The sequence below is a fragment of the Pan paniscus genome, chromosome 7 (genome assembly GCF_029289425.2).
Source record: "Pan paniscus chromosome 7, NHGRI_mPanPan1-v2.0_pri, whole genome shotgun sequence".
Classification (NCBI taxonomy): domain Eukaryota; kingdom Metazoa; phylum Chordata; class Mammalia; order Primates; family Hominidae; genus Pan; species Pan paniscus.
Genome location: NC_073256.2, coordinates 108671499 through 108696059, shown reverse-complemented (window position 1 = coordinate 108696059; position 24561 = coordinate 108671499). Strand labels below are relative to the sequence as shown.

The window sequence follows — 24561 nt, the reverse complement described above, 5'->3', positions numbered from 1 at the left end:
CAGCCCATCTGGCCCAAGGATCAAATGTACCTGGTATAAAGGCAGTGCATCAGGTTGAGCCTGAATTCTGCATATTGAATTTTATCATTAACATGTTAAATCTTTTGAGCAAAGAAAATGTACTCAATTAAGTGGAGCCTCACTGGGTGAAAATAATTAGGATAATAGAATTAGAATAAAGAAAATGTACTCAATTAAGTGGAGCCTCACTGGGTGAAAAGAATTAGCATAACACAGGCTATCCAGACCCCCTTTTATCCATACAGTTAAAATGACAATAACAAAACAACCCACTAGTTATGTAATCAGATACATTAATAAACGTATTAGGGGTCAGGTAGCTTTACTTATTATCTTTTTCACATAATTCTATTTTATTCCATGCTACTTGAAAAGAAAAGTAGGTACTACAATGTCATCATTATCTTAGATGCAGATGACATTTTTCCTCTCTGTCTATGTTGTGGATGATAACTGTTCACAGGATTTCTCTAGAAGGAACAGGGTTCATTGCTTAAAGTTGCCCACTACTCAATGAATCCCAGGATAAAAATCCAAAATGCTACTCAGTGAGAAATATTCTACAGGGAAAGGGGATAGAGACGATGTAAAATAACAAATTGTGCAAATGCTTTCTGATGATTTTTCATGATCTCCGGATAAAATTGAGAATATGATTTAGATGATTTGTCAGGAAGAAGACAAATATCCAAGTATTTTAAAGCATTTAGAGAATATCTTTTCTGCTGTTTTATATGGTATTAAAAGTATGCCATGACAATGTCTGTATAAGAAAGAGTAGAAATACGCAAAACTTCCAAGCCATACCAAATTTGCTGTAGTGTGCATTTTGAGAACATGTGTTTGCAGTAATAAAAATGACCACCCCAGAATGAATGGAATGAGAAAACCCCCCAGGGTTTTTATTGTCTGTCTGGATTAAACTACAGCTCATTAAGCAAAGCACATCTCACAAGATGCTCCAGAAGAACAAGGGGGTGGATAGCTCATTACAACCAGCATGAAGAACACAATAGGAAAGGAGGCTGGTGAGGAATGTCATTCTAATGACTGTCATGTGGACCCACAGAGAGAATCACAAGCTAAAACAGGCTCATGATACATGGGTGGCATATGGAAAAAGAGACAGGAATGGGGCTAAGGATAGACATGCACACATGCACACACACATATTTACATATGCTCATTTAATAGAGTTCCAGGCATCCTAAGCACATATTAAATTTCTAATTTCTGGTATAAATCCAGTCATCTGAATACACTATCATGCACTAAGCTCCAGTAGATAAAAATTCCTATTGAGGATCAGCATTTTCTCCCCAGATCTCAGAGAAGCAAAGATAATATTTATATCTTTATGGATAAATAAGTAAGCTATCTAACCAGAACTGCCTAGTCAGTTTAATAAAACTGTAATATTAGTTCATTATATATTGAGAGTTCAGCTCATTTTGAGACTGTAATATTGGTTGTTTAAATTTACCATTTATTATAATGATATAAAATGAAAAATATCAATATGCATAAACAATCCATCTTGAGGTAAATCACCTATCCACAGCACATGTACTGCTTCTCATTATTTTCTTTAGATGTGAGGCTTTTTTCTAAAGTACTTCACAGACATTTACACACACACATACACACACATATACAATATATTTATATAATGTGTTTTTGTCTAATTTGCCTTTCTTTATAAGCTTTTATTTTCACTGATGGATTCTCAACTTCTAGAATGGTGTCTGGGAAAAAAGTAGATACTCAATAAATTTTGTTGAATGAATGAATACTTGGGTCTAGCATAGTAATAGTAACAATAAGTCTGTAAGTAGGCATAGATTTTACCTTGAATAAGTAGAATAACAAGAAGAGAAAGGATCCAGACTCTTCTCACTACCAATACTTGGACTATATCATATTAGGGGGATTTGCAGTTATCAAGTTTCATTTATTCAACTTGTTTATTGAGGTTATATTATGTGCAAGGCATTGAGCCAAATATTAAAGCTACCATTGCAGTAATTTTAAGTAATCCATCTTTGATATAGTCAAATTTTAATTTTATAAAAATGAAGCAACATCAAGGCTGAAAAAGTTTATATTTAGTATTTAGTGAAGAAAAGATAAATAAAGATCTCTCTGGGACCATAGCTATTGAATTCTCATTGCACAACTGCCATGAATTTCTAAAAAAGGCACTGTAAAGAAATACCTATGCAGGAAGAAAATTCCAAAGTTTATCCACTCTGTTAAATTTCATAACACAAATAGAAAGATCTTATATGTTTAGAAAATATTAACAAGTATTAAAAATTAAATAAACTTTCTGCTCAATACTTTATTAACCAGAAAATTCTATTAATCAAAACATTACTTTCCTCTGCATTCTGGTTGGTTTAGGTTTTGCTGTAATAAAATACACATGAGAAAAAATGATTTAAACATTTTTAGAGCATAATGATATTATTGATAATAATTCTTCACTAGTAATGATGAATACATTTTTGAATTGTCCATAAAGGGACCGCAAAGATTATTTGAATAAATATTTCTACACTAAAAACAACACATAACCCTTTAGTAGCATTTTTTATCATTCCTGCACTATCTTGGCTCTAAAGATCTGTGATAAATAAGTTAGTGTTTGACTAGAGAAACAACAGAGCATTAGTACAATTAGCACACTGTAATAAATCTATCAGCACACTATTTTAATAGTAGGTATAAACTACTAATCTGCAATCTACAATTCTTAATTCCCAATAAATTATTTTGAGTCAGTCATCAACCACAAAACCATAACTATCTCCAGAAACAATGGTAACATCCATATATGCCAGCTACCACATGTGCAAACTTTGGTTTGAAAGTGCATTTGGCATAACCAGCATATAGATAGGTGTCTAAAAATATGGACTGTTTTCTATGTCTCAAAGAGTATATATTAAAATAAGACAACAACAGTAGCACCACCGAATAAACTATTTTACTCATTGTATCTACTGTAAAGTCCTATGTTGAATAAAATTTATTAATAATCTATTCATTTAGATGGTACTTCTATCAGAAGCCTCATCTCACAACACAGAGCACTCAGTGGTAGTCACGGCCCTGAAATAGCTTTGAAATTATATTAATTATATTTACTGATTGCATCACATGGATAACTTCAGTCACATTCTAATTTTAAAACCAACAAACAAACAAAAAACAAGCAAAAACATAAAACCTCCTCACCATACATGGTTGGGTTACTGCAGTGAGTGAATTGTAGTCCCCTATCTCCCCTCCCCACCAAAAAAAAGTCTACATTCTAAACTCCAGTGCCTGTGACTGTCACCTTATATGGAAAAACAAGGTCTTTGCAGATGTAATTAAGTAAAGGATCGATCACAAGATGAGATCACCTAAAATTACCTGGGTGGGCCCTAAATCCCATGATCAGTATCCTTGTAAGAGACAGGAGAGAAGAACAAACAGCAGGGAAGGCCATGTGAAGACAGAGGCAGAAGTTGGCGTGATGCAGCCACAAGCCAAGGAATGCCAGGAGCCAGAAGAAGCTGAAAAGGCAAGGATGGTTTCTCCCCTAGAACCTGCAGAGGGAGCATGGACCAGAAGAGACCTTGATTTTGAAGTGTCTTCCAGAAATGTGGGAATAAATTTGTTTTGTTAAACCACCAGATTTGTGGTAACAAGTTACAGTAGCCATAAGACGCCAGCACCAAATCTAATGCTGCTCACTTCTGAGACAACTCAAAGAAAGTATTATGGGCTGACTTGTGTTCCCTCAATATTCATATGTTCAAATCCTAACCCCCAGTACTTCAGAATGTGACTGTATTTGGAGACAGGGTCTCTAAAGAAGTAATTAAGTTAAAAGGAAGCCATTAGGGTGGGCCCTAATCCAATATGATTGGCGTCCTCCTAAGAATCAGGACACAGAGACACAGGGGCTGTGCATGCACAGGGGTTCCACCATGTGAGGAAGCAGCAAGAGGGAGGCCGTTTGCAAGCCAAGCGGGGAGGCCTCAAAAGAAACCAGTCCTGTCAGCACATGGATTGTGAATCTCCAGCCTCCAGAACTGGGAGAAATTAAATTTATGTTGTTTAAGCCACCTCGTCTGTGATAGTTTATTGTGGCAGCCCTAGGAAGCTAATAGAGAGGGCAGAGGGGATTCCAAGCTTTTGTTCTTAGAATCACAGATAGACCCTAGCAAATTCCCCTCTTTTCATGTTAGCTGAGATAGAAGTATTCTAAAACACAAAAAGAAACAAAACAGAACATTTTCAATAATAATTACCAAGTGATCAGTACCATTAAGAGAGATGGCCAACTGAATGACCATCTACCAAAGATCAATCAGGCATAGTTGATATCTGCAGTGAGGATTACAACTAAAATACCTATCAAAGGAAATGTTCAGAAGACACTTGTCAGCATCAGAAAAAAACCTCAGAAATCAACCAGTTCCACACACTTATTCTGTAGAAATAGAAACCAACGCTCCAGAGACTTGTGTCCTGCCCCAGGTGACTTGGCTTGTGAATAGAAAATCAGGATTTTGACACAGGTCCCCTCAACCCTAGACAAACACGTGCACATTTTACCAATGACTCTTTCATGATTTTTTCAGTCCAGCAAAGAATTTTTCCAAATCTCCCTGCTGGTTCCTTTTCCCTTGGGTTATGGAGGGAAGATGCTACCTCTTTGAAGAGGAGACTATTACAGAGCATGAAGTCTTAGATTTGGGGTTTTAGTGGTGGTATTCAATGGCACCTGGCTGCTTCTCAGGCATACGAGCTCTTCTCACCCTCCAGTCTTATGCCTTCAACATCAGCAGCAGAGTCACATTAGTACAACGGAAGCAATACGCCTTTCAACTTGATTCTGAAAGCTGTTAATACACAGATTATGGCCTTTTCTTAACATAAGCATATTTGGTGAAAGCCTACCTGTATCTATACAGCGCCTTCACCCTCCGTTCCTGAAGGGAGAGGAATTTTCGTATTTTCCCTATCATAGGCAGATGGGGGTGGTGCAGGGGGTACTCAGGAAGAAAGAATGGGGAAACTGTTTAAACTTAGTCACTTCCTAGAAGAGTAGGGGAATTAACACTTTCAGGCTCTATGCTGGCCATCTTATACACAGTGATTCATTTAATGTCTTAATTAATTCAAGGTGAGCATTATGATTTCCATTTAACACATGAGGAAAATAAGACTTGGAGAGGTTAGCTAAATTGCTTAAGGCCACACAGAAATTGAACAATGGAGCCGGCATGTAGTTCTTGGTCTTGTCTCACTATTAAACCTATATTCTGCCAGCTACACATATAAAACAAGAGTAGGGTCTGGTCTTGTAGCCAAACCTCAGGAGTTAATGAAATAGAATCACAAAATTTCTGAAATCCCACTGGAAAGAATCTTAGAAGCAAACCCATTCTGTCTTTCCAACATGCCAAGCTTATATCTACCTTAGGGAATTAGCATTTGCTGCTCTTTCTTCATAGAATACTCTTAACTGAAATCATTCTATGGCTGGGTCTCTCTCATCTTTCTAGCCTCCATTCAAAAGCCATGTCCTCAGAAAAGGTTTCCCAGGCCAACTTATCTAAGCAGACCCACCCCTGTCACTTGACCATGTTACCCACCTTCAATCACACCGCCTTGTTTCCTTCATTAACACTATCTGAGATTACTTCATTTGCCAATTTGTTTGTCTCCTCTCTCCATACTTTGCGTCCCTCCTCAGTGTTTCAATAAAATTCCACGGGAACAAAAATGTTATTGTTCAACTGTATCCTCAATGCCTGTGAGGTGGTCAATTTGTTGAGTAAATCTGTTCTAGTGGTTCTTTAATCAAGGATGCATGTTTATCTCTTCCTACTCATGTGTAGCTTGTAAAATCCCCCCAGATTATTCTGATTTTTCTGTTGGACAATTAAGGCAGCTTTCACATCCTTGGAACCTTTAAACATGAGTCATGATTGCCCAGGCATGCCCTCTCCCCACCCCAACTTGCTTTCAAGCTCATTGCATTTGAATCCTACCTCCAAGCAGATCTAAATTCCTGCTCAGGGACACCTAAAGCCAACTCTGATCCTTTAGAACCTGATGTTAGCACAAGTTCTCTCTATTCATAAGAATTTGATGTCTCTTGTCAACTTTGCCTATATCATTATACATCACTAAACATTTTAGAATAGGTATTGATAAGATCAAGCCCCTCAAATCCCACCTCCCTCTACAGTAGTGAACATAAATACAAAAACAAGAAAAATATAAGCTGAGTGCAGTGGCTCATGCCTGTAATCCCAGCACTTTGGGAGGCCAAGGTGGGCAGATCACATGATGACAGGAGTTCAAGACCAGCCTGGCTGATAAGGCAAGACACCAGCTCTACTAAAAATACAAAAATTACCCAGGCGTGGTTATGCACATCTGCAATCCCAACTACTCCAGAGGCTGAGGCACGAGAATTGCTTGAACCCTTGAACCCGGGCGGTGGAGGTTGCAGTGAGCCGAGATGGCACCACTGCACTCCAGCCTCAGTGGCAGAGTGAGACTATGTCTCAAAAAAAAAAAAAAAAAAGATAAGAAAAAAGAGAAAGGGAAAGATTAAGTTGGATATTAACCGCAGGCTGTATTTTTATCAGTACAAACAAAATCCCAAAAGAAAGAGGGAAAACCAACATTCTGGTAGTTTTTTACATCATTATACCCCAATTTCTAATCAATAACTATATGATACAGTTGGAATAAATCCATTTGCTATTACTTCAAGGGATAAAATAAGTCTCAGAACAAATGTGGTCTAAGGGAAGTATGGTATGTTAAATAGCTAAAGACATCATGAGTATACAAAAGTCACTTGGACCAAACATACAACCAAGCATTCCAAGGTCCAGGTGGCATCCAGCCATCTCTTGTTTGGTAAATTAGTTTAATTTGAATTACTTGAGCACTGGATTTTGTGTTGATGCATTTTTCAGTGAATTGTGAGGGATGGAGAGAGTTTGGCCTACGATGGTTGAGTTGCAAAAATATTTGCTCTCTGATTTAGAATCCTAAAGTAACATTGGCTACAAATTTACATATAGTTGTTTCATATCCAAATTAAACCTGCCACATCTTCTATCCCCTGCATCACTGATTGAATCAAGTTACAGATGAACATTCTTTTTCTCTCCCCTTTAATTTATTCTGTCCATTTTTCAGGGTATACTGAACATTCCCGCAATTCACAATAGAGATGTCACAATATCTGCAGAGAAACTGTGAGCTTTCATAAACCATCAAAGCATGTTCTTGATTCAGAAATCCCACAGAGCCTAGGTCTACAAAGTAGATTTGTTCTCCACGTATAAACCCCACTTATACATATTTAATTGTGATCTCATCCCATATAAAAGAAAATGTTTCATTGGTTCTGACTTCCTTCTGACATTTCTATCCCATTTTATTAACATTCTTGGTTCCCCTTTGCAGTCTTTGCAGTCCAAACTAGAAAAGTACTTTGCTTGTACTTCAGGGGTGGGGGGTGGGAATTAAACTGCTTTCCAGTTCTGAAACTACCCATTTTTAGGGCAGAAAATAAAAACTTCCAAGAAGGATGGCTGAATATATTGCCAAGCTCGCCTTTTGCTCTTGGGTTTAATATATATATAACTGTACATAATTATTTAGAGCAGTGCTCATATAAAGCCATGCCAATGAAAGTATCCTTGCCAAATTTATCATAGGCTGCTGCAGGCTAAGACACTGGCACCATCTCAAAGAAACCCACATGTGCTAATACGAACTAGGAATTTTTGTAATTTTTATTGTGCCTTTTGGGGGAAAACATCCTTTCTGATAAAAAGATACTTCATCATTCCTCAATTTAAAAATTTTTTTGTAAATAAGAATTAAACTTTTTCTTCTTATCTGTGTGAGGAACCAACTTACTGGTCAAATATTTGAATTTAAAGGAAGCCAAGAATAGAACAATTTAACTTCTGAGCCAGGATCCCAAGACACAAGTGACCCTTATAACATTATTGTTTCTTCTTATTTTAAAATATATTGCAACACTGTTTATAATTTATTAAATGGGTTTATAACTGCCGAGGGAGATTTAAGCTGAACTGTTGAAAACCTTTATAAATAAAAATAAACTAAAAAACATAGCTTTTTTAATTTTAATGATCAACCCCCATTAACAGAAGATATATTTGTTTCTAAAGGTTTTATAAATTTTCAAGCCATTTTTAAGTCATTAAAATACACATAAGTTTGTTTTGTTATTTAGTCTTTTTTAAAATCTGATTAAGAGTCCTCTATAGAGGAAAAGCATTAGTATCTATTACTTAAATGACACTTAAAAAATGCATAATTTTTTACATTGAACTATTCACTACTAGTAAGAAAGACAATGGCTTCCACTTAATGAACACCTATGTTCCATGCTTTTCATTTTGGAAATGAATTCCAAGAAGTATAATTATCATCAGTGCACAAAACAGACAAGACAACTGGAAATCAAAGACACTCAGTCATTAGCTCAAGTTATGGTAACTAACAAGAGCTAAAAGTTACCTCAGAGAAAAAATAATAATTTTTTCCCAATATATACCTGAAAAAGAACACATTGATATAATCTTTAAAGTTTACAAAGAACTAGCCATAATACTAAAAGAAAGATAGTTTAATCAGAAGTATATGAATCTAGAGATAAAACTCTTAAGAACAAATTTAAAAAGTAAAGAGTTATCTGTGAAGGAATTTAGGAAGGCTAAATAAAAGGATAAGTTAGGCCTAATTATACCCACTCTTCTTAGGGATATAGTAGGGTCATGACAGTTATTCTGGAGGCTCCCGTTGAATATGTGGACCCTAGAAATTCTCGAAGGGCATTCAAAGTTCTAGGGGAAAGCCTTAGTAATGTTTCACACTCGGGAAGAACTCCTCCCCTGAGGAAACTCTTTAACAACTTTCAGCTAGAAGAGAAAGAGCGGCCCAACCACCTGAGCTTCGCTGGAGTCGGGGCGTGTTTTCCTCATGCCAGAAGTAGAAAAGGGGAAGGCATTATGCCATGTCTATCCCTCAAGCCTATGAGAAGTCTGTTATCTATCATCTAAGAGGGCAGAACTGAGCACAAACCCCTACATGTATCTGATTCAAATTGCTCCCTAAAAATATTTCATTGTGGCAAGAACACCTGCCACCCCAGAGCAACCAAAGAGATGGAAATATTAGCTGTTCGTACTCATCCAACTCAACTAGGGAATGAGATTCTCTGAATAGCACAGAATCAGACATCCACTGTGAGGAAGGCACTGTAGAAACCACACAGTGGCAGAATAAATAGACCCCAATCTACAGAACTCAACCTAAGAATAATTAATTAATCAATGGACATTTTGATTGGCTAAAACTGGATTCTTTTGACAAAAATGAGTAGCCCACCTGAGACTATTAGGAATCATGACTGGCTCATTGTGCAAGAGTCTTAAATATTCTAGATATCCAATTTATGTTCCAAGAATATCAGTAACATGTGCTTTATCTCTCATCAGCCTGAATTACTTTCTAAAAGGATATAACAATTGTGAAAACTCAGAGGCAGGATACATGTCAAAGAGTGAAAAGTCTTACAAATGTGTCAATTCATTCTGCTGTAGGTTCTTTGACATGCTAGCCAAGGCCTGTATGATGTCTTCTGCTCTACATCCTTGCTGAGTTCAGCTCTGCTTCTTTATGTAACACTTAAATGATCCAGTGGCAAGTGTAGCCATCATGAGATTCTCTCAGCCTAAGCACCCCCAAAGCACACTTCCCAATATCCCACTGCAACCTGTGCATGATGTAAGATTTATTTCTTAATCTAACACTCAGATCACCAGAATTTTTGGCATTGCAATATCAACATCCATTTGAAACCATGGCAAAGAACCAAAGCACCATTCCCACCTAACAGCCTCACAGTACAGGACTCTGTGATAATTGAAAAGCAAGAGCAACTCTTTTTTTTCATTTTCCATCAACACAAAGCATAGCAATTTCCATCAACTGAGTAATGTGAATTTAAAGCCAGCAGTCCAAAAACATTCCCAAATCTGATTCCGTTTCACCGTAAAGTTTTTAAGAAAGACCTCCACCTGGCCAATATGGTGAAACTCTGTCTCTACTAAAAATACAAAAATTAGCTGGGCACAGTGGCACGCACTGGTAGTCCCAGCTACTCAGGGGGCTGAGGCAGGAGAATCGCTTGAACCCAGGAGGCGGAGGTTGCAGTGAGCCAAGATCATGCCACTGCACTCCAGCCTGGTGACAAGTGAGACTCGTCTCAAGAAAAAAAAGAAACACCTCCAAAAAGTCCCACAGTGTTGATCTACAAGACTAGGGTAAAGTAGCTTGCAGTTTCCCTCAAAAATACAAAATGAAAAACAAAATCACACACAAAACCCTTTAACCGAAGTGTTTAATAGAAGTTTATACACATTCCCACCAGAGAAACAAGCTGAAAGACCAATGTCATTCTCACAGCAGGCTACCCTGCTTCTTTAACACAACTAGAAAAAAGAAAGATGATCGTTTGTATATGCAGATATGATTCAAGAGGCCAAGTGGTAATGGACTGTCATTTCCTTAAACTGCACATGTGCCGACAAGCAGGCCAGGCCATTTCCAGGTGAGAGGTCAAGACAGAAACTATCACTGCTTTGGTTCTGTCGTGTAGACCTGCTGTCACTGAAAGTCTTAAACTTTCAACCAGTCACCTGACAGCTTACAGCTACTTTGGTCTGCTTTTGTTTGAGCTGGAGCTTGGAATTATGTTGCTTCCAGGCCCAGTTCCAGTGTTCTTGTTTCAGTGTTAATCATTCTTACAATGAATGAATCATTGAGCAGGAAATTATCTAAGAAATGAATTCAGATCCAGCTTCCAGCTCCGTGTTGCTAATTGCTTTTTATTAACTTCTTTACCAACTAATCAGAGAAACACACTTAGACAAGTGATACCATTTTTTTCACATATCAAATGGTCACTTAAAAAATAGCCATAACCAGAGTTGACAGTGATAAGGTCAGAGTAAAATATTAATGGATACATCTTTTCAGATTGAAATTTATACCCCTTTGATCTAATAATTCTATCATAGGAACTTATCCTACTGAAACAATCAATGTTTGTTTGGTGCAGAGAATAATATGCAAATAAAGAGGATCCTCGCGGGGCCATGTATAATACAGAAATGCCAGAAACCACCTCAATAACAGATAGATAAATTACCATACTCCATTCATTGAGCTACTTCGAGCCATTAATATTTAAGAAAATTAAGAATGGCAATACTCTCATTATGAAACAAAAAATTAATGTTATTTAGTATACAGCAATGCATAAAGTTAAACAAAACAAAGTTTGGTTGTCAGCAAATTCATTAACAAGACTTTTTAAAAAATAAACCTCTAATAGGATCTGAGTTCTTGAGCGGTTATAGATTTTAGGTCCACTTCGAAAACAAACCCAAGAACAAAAAAGTGTTGTTAGAAAAATATGTTGCAAATGGCCAGGTGCTACTCTCTTTCTCGGGTTCAGGTGGTTTTTAATAGCTGATTGTCTGCTACTGAGGCTTCAGCCACCAATTTCAACCAGGCCTCTGATTTAATCCACACCAGGATTTGTAATACTGAAAGAATGTGGGGGAGTGCACTATTGTTAAACTGGGCCATAATCCCAGTGGATGACTTCCATTAGAAGCTGGCAACAATACCTGGCTCACAAAAAATTCAGGTTTTTTTTTTCTAATTATGCCCCCAAATTAGCTCATATTCCATTGTTCATTACAAAGAATCATTTCCAAAATTAGTAGAAATTACTCACTAAATTAGTTGCATACCTTAAGTCACACTCAAAATATCCTATAAGATTTTATTTCAACCCAAGTTGCTTTAATACAGAAAAATCTCAGTACTGTAATTAATCAAATTCTACTTTGTGAAACCTGCACATTCAAAAGATATGTATGAAAGCATATGAAAAACTCACATAAAAGAATCCAAGTGGTCCGGATATATATGGCATTTTCATTCCCAAGAGATATTTGACTTGTGAAGTCACCACATGGGTGGCAGCCCCAGTTGTCATTGCGCTGATCACAGGCTCTGTGACCACAAATGTGGCACTGCCCAGTTGCAGCACAAACATGGCCACCTAAGAGGAGAAGGGAGAAGTGAGATGAACTTCAGATGAAACTCCCCAAAGTTCCCAGAGGGCTTAATATTTGACACATTCTCATTTTCATTTGATAGAATCATAGAGAACTGACATGTAACAAGTTTGTTACATTGTATATATACAATATCTTGGGTTTCCCTGAGCACATTGTTAGGTTCTAAGAGGTTTCAAAGGTTTCTTTTTTAATTTAATTTAATTTTATTTTTTTTGTTTATTTTTATTTTTATTTTATATATATATCTTATTATAGTTTAAGTTCTAGAAAATGTTATTAGGTACAATGTGAGTATCTCAGTTAAAATTAACACAGTATTTTTTCTAAATTTAGACTTTTCTCTTTTCCTAATCCTACATGTTTCAAAAAAGGGAAATACACTCAAATCAGTTTAATGTATGGGTCTATGTGGAAGAAAAATTGAATTTGCCTTGCTATATCTGTAATTTAAAATTTTAAAAAGGAAAAGACATGATTCACTACTTTATACCCAGTAGGCATAAAACCTCAAAACCATTGAAGAAAGAAAGCCATTCCTCAAGATTCTCCCAGGTTCTGAGAAATGGGAACATACTCTTTGACCAGATACTCGGTCAAGTAGTAACCCATTTATGCCAGAGGTTGTAAATTTATTCTGTGAAAAATCATACCTTGGCGATGACCTTGAGCAGTAGGATATAAATAATTCCCACAAGCTTAGCATTCCAATAGTGGAACACTAGGCATAATTATTAAGGGCTAATATTTAATAAGAATACATTAGGACTTATTTGTATATGTGGCACCGCAAAAGACAGATAGGGTAGAGACATATGTGTTGAGAAGCCCATAAATCAGTACAAAAATCATTGTCCTTCAACATTCCTTACTTTTCATAGCAACATCCTCCATCTCAAAACCATTTCATGATCAGGCAGAATCATCACCTCTATGTAGAAGCTGTGCATTGAACTCTGCTGGGCAAAAGGTGCCAGGAATGACAGGAAGCAGCAAAACTCTTCTCTTTTTTCCTTTTTCTTTTTTTTTTAGATAAGGTCTCACTCTGTCTCCCAGGCTGGAGTACAGTGCCATGACCATGTCTCACTGCAACCTCCACCCCCCAGGCTCAAGTGATCCTCCCATTTTAGCCTCCTGAATAGTTGTGACTACAGACAAATGCCTGGCTTTTTTTTTTTTTTTTTTTTTTTTTTTTTAGAGACAGGGTCTCACTGTGTTGCCCAAGCTAGTTTCAAAATCTTGGGCTCAAACAATCCTCCTGCTCTGGTCTCCCAAAGTGCTGAGATTACAGATGAGAGCCACCATACCTGGCCTCTTCTAACTCCTGATACTTCAATGACTAATGTTCTTCCTTTACCAGAGAGCTTTGAGAAGATGGCCCACACTTTGGCATAATGTAACTGTGTAAACTCAGTCACAGAAACTGCAAAAAGTAAAATTTACTATTTTGAAAGTAATGTTAAATTACATTCACAAGTATAAGCACTAGAAAATGGAAACAAAAGAGGTCATGCTGATATAACTTCTTAATGTGTTAATTATAATATTTACGCCAAGTCTTAAAATTCTTGTTGGCAAGCCCAGCACGGTGGCTCATTTCTGTAATCCCAGCACTTTGGGAGGTCGAGGCAGGAGGATCACTTGAGCCCAGAAATTTGAGAGAAGCCTGGGCAACATGTGAAACCATGTCTCCTAAAAAAAAAAAAAAAAAAAAAAAAAAAAAATTAGTGTTGAGTGTGGCAGCGAGTTCCTGTAGTCCCAAGTACTCAGAAGGCTGAGGTGGAAGGATGGCCTGAGCCCAGGAGGTAGAGGTTGCAGTAAGCTGTGGTCGCGCTACTGCATGCCAGCCTGGGCAACAGAGTGAGACCCTGTCTCAAAAAAATAATAAAAATAAGAAATTATTGTTGGCAAATGAGATTAACTCTTAAAGAAATCGGAGGGAAGGATAACAACGAGATCTCCTTTATCAAGAGGGCACAGTGATGAAAATGAGAAATATAAAGTGATATCTGGTACCACTAGAGCATAAATTGCAAAATATATTATTTCTTTATTCTGATCATAATACAATAACCCCTTGGCCAAAAGCAATAATGCTCTGAGCCTGAATTACAGTGGATTTTCATGGGCTCAAATCTGAAAATTTGAACCTATATTCTGACCCAGGTTCTACCACATCCTAGGTTTGTGATGATAGAAAACCTACTGAAATTCTCCAAGCCTCATTATCATCTATAAATTATTAGAGTGATATTTGCCTTATTTTGTAGAGTTGTGTAAGGTGAGTGTGAAATAATACATGCAAGGTATTCGAAACCTGTAAAATGTTTAACCTATGATGTAGCAGGAACAACAGGGGGTGTCACACATATTTACCTAGTATGGAAAACCAGTCACCAGTTTCAAAAATGTAGGAAGGGCCACACTACATTTTCTAAGTCTGTAAAACTTAAAAGAATGTAATGAAGAAGGAAATGTATTTAAATTGTTTGCAGTTTAGCAGCCACCTTTTATTTAATACATAATAAAGAAAAGAATATGGGGGGCCAATGTGGAAATCAGGCAATCTGTTACAGTCAACTCAGGATGCCAAAGCAGCAGCTTCTGCTACTAACATTTTTTTAGCGACTGTATTTGTCAAAGAGAGACGTTCTGGGGGAAATAGCCAAGCAATCAATTGTGTGGGCACAAGTGGAACATGGTGATTTTTTTTTTTTTTTTTTTTTTGGCAGCTCTTGATTCGTGGTCAGTTGGTTTTCATCCTGAAAACACAATCAGCTATGAAAAACATTGAACCAATTATTCCCATGTATTTCTCTACTAGTAAGTTAGTTCCAACTTATGACATTAACTCTTACAGGCCATGAGGATGAAATTAGCATATTACTGAGGTATGATGAAAACCAGAGTTGAATTTTCATTTCAGCTAAATGTAGAATACAAGTAATCCAAATCTTTGAAGTGGCAAAACCAGTGTGCATACATGGAATTTATGCATACTTGGAATGTTGGAAAGTTTGCATCAGTATGCCAAGTAATCTTGAGGCCTTGTATAGACCATCAACATTTTACCTTCTGTTTTCCACTTGTTTCCTAAATTCCAGTGCCTACTGAGAGGGTTAAATGATTTGCCCTGCCTGGGAAAAAAAGGTTACCTAACCTTAAGTGGTCACCTACCATACCACTTCAAGCTAAACCACCATCTTCTAGTAGCAGCTTCTTTGTCATTTCCACAATTTAACAGTTACAAACGAAAGAGTCCAGAAGAAGTTCAAGATATAAAAAGAATTCAACCATTTCAAGTATTAAAAAACATGGGAACCTACCTTGCAACACAAATGAGAAAAGATGAATTATCCTCTCTTAAAATGTCTAAAGACTCAAAATATTATTGTAACATTCTACTTGTATACATTATTATACTTTTAAAAAAATCCTCCTACCAAAAGATAAATCTTTAACATGGAGAGTTCTTGACTCTGAAAGGTCAAGTTCCTTAAAGACCTAATTTCTGATACAAACCACTGGGCATATGAAGGATGATTAAAAACATATGAGGTTTAACTGAGGAGAAATTTCTGTCTTCTGAATGACAAACTTCTTCAAGACCCAAGACAATGGCAGACATGTTAAGAGGGAAGAGGAAGAAGAGAAGTAGGAAAGGAAGGGGAACTAGTGGAGGATGGGGAGGAGAGATTTAAGAACTCCCTCTTTTCCCACCACTCAAATTTTAATAGCTAATTCACACTGACATTAGGAACCTGGCATACAGATGCTGGTGTACACAGCTCAAAGGTAGCAAGTACACAAGCAACACAGGCTTTGCAAGAGGGGCCCACAGATTGAACCATGTTTATCTTCAAACTGAAGTAGGTGAAATGGGGCTCTCCTGGAATATTGTGCTTGGAGACCCAGTATTTAAATTTGATATCAATGTCAAGGATTTTTAAAGCTAATTACTTAATAAACAGCCACATCATCTCCTTTTACCAATAATACGGATGATAACATTTCTAATCTAGCTAGCCAACTCCCAAAATCCTGGCCATGCCATATTTCATGAGGAAATTAATTTCATACAATATAGTTCAGCTGTTTGTAGTAATGCTGATGTTCTGGGCTAATACTGAAATCCTCTGACATACATGATCAAGATTCACTAGCATGATACTATTTGATAATGCTTCTATAAACACCATATGTTCCACATTAATTGAATGTATCTCAGATTTCAGTCCATTTTTCTTGCAAGTAGCCTTCAAATATTTAAAAATAACAAAGAGTACATAGGAAACAATTATATTAGCCAAGTGGATAGAATATAGAATGTATTTTAGGTTATGTTGGTTAGTCTGCTATCTGGCTTTTACATTATACCAAATCACTTATTGTTCCATTCAATTAATATTTATTGAATATCTACTAAGAGTTAGGCACAGCACTGTTGCAGATTACACAGCTAAAGATACAGTTCACACCCTAAATGATCGTGTAAAGAGATGTGAAATGATGATGTTGGGAAAGGGGACTGTTAACCAGGACCATGAAGAAGAATGATATAGGTGACTGGATGGTAAAGTCTGAAAAGCTGTTTGGGTGGGGCCTGAAATGTTAAAGAGCCCTGTGTTGTATGCTGAGTAATGTATTCAGGTTTGGGGGAAAGAGTTAAATTGCTAATAACATTAGGAAAACAATTTAGTGCTGTTCAGAGATATGGGAGAAAAAAACCTCTATGTGACCAGAGGTGTTGAGAAGAACAAAGCTGAAGGATTCATACTTCCTGATTTCAAAACTTATTAAAAAGCTATAGTAATCAAAGCAGTGTGGTACTGGCATAAAAAGATATATAGACCAATAGATAAAATAGCCCAGAAATGAACCCATGCATACATGGTCACATGATTTTTGACAAGTGTACAAGACCTTTCAATGAAGGAAAGGACAGTCTTTTCAACAAATGGTGCAGGGAAAATTGTATATCCACAAGCAAATGAATGAAGTTGGACCCTTACCTAACACCATATACAAAAATTAATCAAAATGGTTCAAAGATCTAAATATGAGACCTGAAACTATAAAACTCTTAGAAGAAAACATGGAGCAAAAGCATCATAACATCAGATTAGGCAGTGCTATTTTTAATATGACATGAAAAGCATGGGCACCAAAAACTAAACAAATTGGGCTTCATGAAAACTTTAAAAATCTGTGCATCTAAAGACTCTATCAACAGAATAAAACAGAAACCCACAAAATGGGAGAAAACATTTGCAAATCATATATCTGATAAGTGTTAATATCCAGAATATATAGAGAACTCCTAAAACTCAACAAAAACAAATATCTGATTCAAAAATGGGCAAAGGATGTGTATAGACATCTCTCCAAAGAAGGTGTACAAATGTCCAATAAGCACATGAAAACATGTTCAACATCACTTATCATTAAGAAAATGCAAATCAAAACTACAATGAGAGAGCATCTCACATCCGTTAGGATGACTACTATCAAACACACACACACACACAGACACACCTACATACACACACAGAAAATAAGTTTTGGCAAGCATATGTAGGAATTGCAACACTTGTGCTCTGTTGCTGGGAATGTAAAATGGTATAGCCACTACAAAAAGTAGTGTGATGTTTCCTCAAAAATATTAAAAATAGAATTACCATATGGTCCAACAATTCCATTTTGGGGTATACATGCAAATAAACATTGAAAGCAAGATCTCAAAGACATATGTTTACACTGATATTTATAGCAGCATTATTCAGAGTAACTACAAGTGTCCATCAGTGGATGAATGGATAAACAAAATGTAGTATATAAATACAATAAAATATTATTGAACCTTATAAAGGAAGGAAATTCCAAAAATGTAACAACATGGATGAGCCTTGAGGACATTATGTTAAATAAAATAAGCCAGTCTCAAAATGGCAAATACTGTATGATTCCACTGACATGAAATACTTAGTCAAAATCACAGAGACATAAAGTAGAATGATGGTTTCCAAGGGCTAGAGGAAGTGAGGAATGGCAGTTATTATCTAATGAGTATAGAGTTTCAGTTTTACAAGTTGAAAATTGTTATGGAGACATATGTGTGAAAGAAAAATAAAAATTTGGGACCTCAATACAATAAGCCAAAAGGAAAAGAAATAAGCTGAAAACTGAGTCATGCAAGAAACTGCCTTTCCTTTTGTTCCTAAGCAGATACCTACAGATGAAGGTGAAATATCTCCACAGGTAGCCACTCTATTTTTACCTTATCTTATGTAAAGTGCTGATATACTGAGAGCAAGAGGAATACATAGTTAATAATTCCCCTACCTGCTCCTATTCCCTTGCTACATGTGGATTACCACATCCTCCCTCTTCCTCCCCCAGCCTGCTTTTCCCCTTTAAATATTGAAGCCCACAGAATCCTCTGGAGAAAAGCACAGACCATAGACCATTTTTTTGTGATGCCATGTTCGTTTCCGCTGGGCATGTCCTTAACCTTGGCAAAATAAACTTCTAAATTGATTGAGAACTGTCTCAGATACTACTTGGTTTACAAATGGTGGAGGTGGTTGGTGGTTACATAACATTATAAATGTATTTAATACTGCTGAATTATATACTTAAAAATGGCTAAGATGGTAAATTGTGTGCTTGGATATTTTTCCACATTATATATATGTATGTGTGTGTGTGAGTGGTGTGTGTATATATATATAAATATATATATAACTAATCATTTAGGAGGTCAGGAGTTCTCAGAATGGAATGTAGAATATGATAAAGAATCTAATTGACAATGATTGTGCTCTTTACTGTCTCTATAGACTTTATAAGTTCTGCCTTTTACAGAAGGTTATTTAAATGGAATCATATAATATGTAGTCTTTTCAGACAGGCTAAATGGATGCAACAACCTCACTGAAGTGGGTGGCAAAAGAATGTGATAACATAAATAATTTTGAAAATGACTAGAGTCTGGAAGACTAAAGGCAAAAAGAAACACTAGACTCTAACTGCTGAAGTTGTTTCTCATGGGGGTAGGGGTTAATAATTCTGAAACCACTGTTGCAACAAATCCATATGGGTATAGCTCTGCAGCAACCTCAACTCTTGCCTCCTCGGAAGAAAGAATTCAACTGAGGGACATAAGGCAGAAGGAGAGACTGAGACAAGTTTTACAGCAGGATTGAAAGTTTCTTAGAAAGCTTTAGAGCAGGAATGGAAAAAAAAAAGTAAAGCGCACTTAGAAGGGGCCAAGCAGGCAGCTTGAGAGACCAAGTGCCCTGTTTGACCTTTTGACTTGGGGTTTTATATGTCGGCATGCTTCCGGGTCTTGTATTCCCTCTCCTGTGATTCTTCCCTTGGAGTGGGCTGTCTGCATGCACACTGGCCTGCTAGCACTTGGGAGGGGAGCATGTGCGGTGTGTTTACTGGAGTCATATGCATGCTCACTTGAGGCATTCCTCCCTTCCCAGTTGAATTTTCCTGGAAGGTCATATACCAGTTAAACTCTGCCATTTTGCCCCTTAATACGCGTTCTTGAGCCCACTCGCTCAACTCTTGAGATCTTATTGGGAAGCTGTCCTCACCCCCTTATTTCGTTTTAACATTCTTCTAAATCTAGTAACCTGATTTGTCTCCTCTTGCTTTCAGGCCATCAAGCTCCAGATCTTCAGTGAGGGATACCATCCTGCCAAATCACCCTTCTACTGGGAACCCATAAACTGCCCATCAGTGGGACACAACAGAGGAAAAGTCCTGTCCCTGTCCCCCTTGGACTTGGCAGGATACCACTTTTACCAACCAATGGAGCCAACCCTGCCTTGACAGCTAGCTAAAGGCCAAGACCCACAGAACCACCGGACTTTTCTCCATTTTCTCCAAAAAAATTGGAGTCTTTGATGCCTGTTGGGGGAAATGTTATAGTAGGTAGCTAGTCAGACATGAGCAGGGCAGTAGAGGGCCCTCCTCCGCCCCAACCTAGAATGTCAGGCAACCATCAAGTGATGGTCAGGCAGTTATTAAACTGTTTCTCTAAAATAATAATTGGTCCCAGCCAGAACCAGGGAAAGGAAGTCTCCCAACAGATAGAAGCACCTGACACTGGTGATCAGCAGCTTCTCGCTAATATCTTAAGAGTTGAGCAAGTGGGCCCAACCATGCATATTCAGAGGCAAAATGGCAGAGTTTAACTGGCTTATGAACTCCCAGGGACATTCGAGTGGGTAGGGAAAAACACCTTGAGTTATCATGCATATGACTCCAGTAAACACACTGTACATGCTCCCCTCCTAACCAAGTGCTAGCAAGCCACCGTACATGCAGACAGCCCACCTCAAGGGAAAAATCAGGGGAGAGGGAACGCAAGACTCCAGAAGTATGCCAGCATATAAAACCCCAAGTCAAAAGGTCAAATAGTGCACTTGGTCTCTCAGTTGGCCCTCTTGACCGCCTCCCAAGTGTACTTTATTTTCTTTTCGTTCATGCTCTATAACTTGCCTTGGTCTCTCCTTCTGCCTTATGCACCTCAGTTGAATTATTTCTTCTGAGAAGGCAAGAATTGAGGTTGCTGCAGACCTGTACCCACACAGATCCACTGCTGGCAAATATACTGGAATTGCAATATGTATTATATTGCAATATATTATTATATATTATATATACTGGAATTGCTAACTTAAACAAATGGATGGTGAGTGTTAGGAGCCAGGTTCTCACTGCTGGAGGGGGAGGTTTCAGACAAACAAGGCCAGAAAGCTAGAATGATCATTCTGGTAATGCATTAGGGTTGAAGACCTAAGTATATGCTCATGTTTAACTTAATATAGGCATAGATGGATATATAAATACATATAGATATGATTACATACATATAAATTATACATAATATAATTAATATACGTAACGTATATTTTATTATGATCTCAAGAGTTGGGCAGTGGGCTCAAGCATGTGTATTAAGAGGCAAAATTACTGGAATTCTGCACAGATTTGCCTTATAAGATTTGCTGTATAATTAAACATAATTATATTATGTTTAACATACATAAAAATATTCCCTTGCTCTGTCAGATAAAAAGGCTTACAAGCAATAACACCCCAGTAGCAATAAGCATACCTACCATCTAAATCTTAAAGTCTAACAGCTTTCTCTAATAAAACAAACCAGAGATCCTTAGAGAAATGGCTGATTCTAGGACTGAGCAGGTCATATAAAGTATGAACCTGGATTATCTTGTAGTGCCAGAAAGGAAGGAAGTGTTAAACAAGTAAATAAACAAATAAGGGTGTCAAAGACAGACACAGAGCCAACTGAAAGAACTCCCAATGTCCAAAGCCAGGACAATTTGAAGAGCAAAATAAATAAAGTAGTATTGGATTATAACCAAAGAATAGAACAAATATCCTAGAGTCCATACTAATATAAACGATTGACTAAATAAATAAATAGGGGAGAATAGGCAAATATGTTCAGAATTCCAGTAATTTATGCAGACAATATCCACTCATTAACTCCCCACTTGACATAACCTCCACTCCTTAAGTGTGGGCTATTCATAATGACTTATTTCCACAGAATACAGTATGGAAAGGGAGAAAATAGAGTAACTGACAAGTACTACCTCAGCCAGGTGATCAAGTTAACATCAACAATGATAAGTGTTGTTATAGTTTATGATGTGGTGAGACTGTCACTTGTTTAATGAGTATAGAGTTTCAGTTTTACAAGATGAAAAGGGTTGCATAGACAGATGACGGTGATGGCTGCTCAGCATTATGAATGTATTCAATGCTACTGAACTACACACTGAAAAATGGTTAAGATGGTAAATTTTATGTTATGTGTATTTTATCACAATTATATGTAGACACACACACACACACACACACCTCTTCCTCCTAAAAACATATAATGCCAATCTAATCATGGTAAAAACATCAAACATATCCTGATTGAGGGGCATTCTGTAGACTACCTGACCAGTACTCCTCAAAAGTGTCAAGATAATTAAAAATTTAAAAAGTCTCAGCAATGTTCAGTAATAAGGAAACTGAAGAAAGACAGGACAACTAAATGTAATGTGGTATCCTGGATGGGATCCTGGAACACAAAAAAAGGACATTAGGTAATAATTAACAGCCAGGCATGGTGGCTCATGCTTATAATCCCAGTGCTTTGGAAGGCCAAGATGAAAGGATGGCTTGAGGCCAGAAGTTTGAGAACAGCCTGGCAACATAGTGAGACCCCATTTCTACAAAAAAAATTTTAAAATTGGTCTAGCATTTTATTTTATTTTATTTTAAGAAATTTATTTTTTATTTATTTATTTATTTTTATTATTATACTTTAAGTTTTAGGGTACATGTGCACATTGTGCAGGTTAGTTACATACGTATACATGTGCCATGCTGGTGCGCTGCACCCACTAACTCGTCATCTAGCATTAGGTATATCTCCCAATGCTATCCCTCCCCCCTCCCCCAACCCCACAACAGTCCCCAGAGTGTGATGTTCCCCTTCCTGTGTCCATGTGATCTCATTGTTTAATTCCCACCTATGAGTGAGAATATGCGGTGTTTGGTTTTTTGTTCTTGTTATAGTTTACTGAGAATGATGATTTCCAATTTCATCCATGTCCCTACAAAGGACATGAACTCATCATTTTTTATGGCTGCATAGTATTCCATGGTGTATATGTGCCACATTTTCTTAATCCAGTCTATCATTGTTGGACATTTGGGTTGGTTCCAAGTCTTTGCTATTGTGAATAATGCCGCAATAAACATACGTGTGCATGTGTCTTTATAGCAGCATGATTTATAGTCCTTTGGGTATATACCCAGTAATGGGATGGCTGGGTCAAATGGTATTTCTAGTTCTAGATCCCTGAGGAATCGCCACACTGACTTCCACAATGGTTGAACTAGTTTACAGTCCCACCAACAGTGTAAAAGTGTTCCTATTTCTCCACATCCTCTCCAGCACCTGTTGTTTCCTGACTTTTTAATGATTGCCATTCTAACTGGTGTGAGATGGTATCTCATTGTGGTTTTGATTTGCATTTCTCTGATGGCCAGTGATGATGAGCATTTTTTCATGTGTTTTTTGGCTGCATAAATGTCTTCTTTTGAGAAGTGTCTGTTCATGTCCTTTGCCCACTTTTTGATGGGGTTGTTTGTTTTTTTCTTGTAAATTTGTTTGAGTTCATTGTAGATTCTGGATATTAGCCCTTTGTCAGATGAGTAGGTTGCAAAAATTTTCTCCCATTTTTAGCGTGGCAGGTCCCTGTAGTCTTAGCTGCTTGTGAGGCTGAGGTGAAAGGATAACTTGAGCCCTGGAGTTCCAGGTTACTGTGAGTTATGATTGCATCACTGTACTCCAGCCTGAGCAACAGAGTGAGACTCTGTCTCAAAAAAAAAAAAAAATAAGGAAATCTGGATACAACGTATAGACTTTAGTTAATAACAAAATATCAATCTGGTTCATTAATTGTGACAAATATACCTTCCTAATGTAAGATGTTAGTAACAGGGGAAACTGTGTGGGCTATATGTCAACTCTGGGTACTATTTTTATGCTTTTCTGCAAATCTAAAATCATCCTAAAGTGAAAGTTATTAAAAATGAAAAAAAGAAAAGAAAATCCTCTCCACCTGTTCCACAGAATCTTCAGGTAAGTCTAAATTTCTCACCAAAGTGTGTGCTATTCATGAAGAGTTCCCGAATCCTGCATACATCAGCACAGGGAAAAAGGACTCTAAGAAAAGCACCAAACAGCTGGGTTTTAGAAGTATGGCATGTGTGCAAATAACCACACCAAGACAAAAATATAAACCACACATATAAAAGAGAGAAATAGAACATGTGCCATTGGATTTCAGAGGGAGAAGGGAGTATTGCTGGATAGGGTTAAAATTGTTAACTTGACACTTAAGGAGGAAAACCATTAGAAAGCATTCAAAAAAGAGGGAAGAGTATGAGGATCAAACAGGACAGCATGGATATGTTCACAGCAAGTCTGGAAGTAACAAAACTAGCCAAAAGTGAGTAACAGAAAATAAAGCAAGACATTTTGAAGTCAGAATATAGTCCACTGTAAAAGTAGTGAAAAGGGAGTTTTACAGGAGTGAGTGACATCACTTTTCCATACATTCATTAAACATCTGATCTTGCCAAGAACTATGGTGCACACTGGCTCAAACATGAGAGCTGTGCTTTGGTAGGATTGATCTCATGATAGAATGGCCATTTAAAGTGTTGGTATAACAGGAATAGTAAAGGAAAAAGGAAAAAGTCACCTAAACTAGAC

The 24561-nt window shown here is 37.2% G+C and overlaps 1 protein-coding gene across 3 annotated transcripts in view; it reads right to left on the bottom strand.

The window, feature by feature from the left end:
• The window catches only part of SLC26A7 (solute carrier family 26 member 7), a 148757-nt gene that overhangs the window by 68128 nt on the left and 56068 nt on the right, over positions 1–24561 (bottom strand). For all 3 annotated transcript variants that reach the window (XM_003821136.5, XM_055116720.2, XM_055116719.2), the window contains exon 5: positions 12056–12220. In XM_003821136.5, the coding sequence (XP_003821184.1) occupies positions 12056–12220 (165 nt within the window). The remainder of the gene's footprint in view (positions 1–12055; positions 12221–24561) is intronic.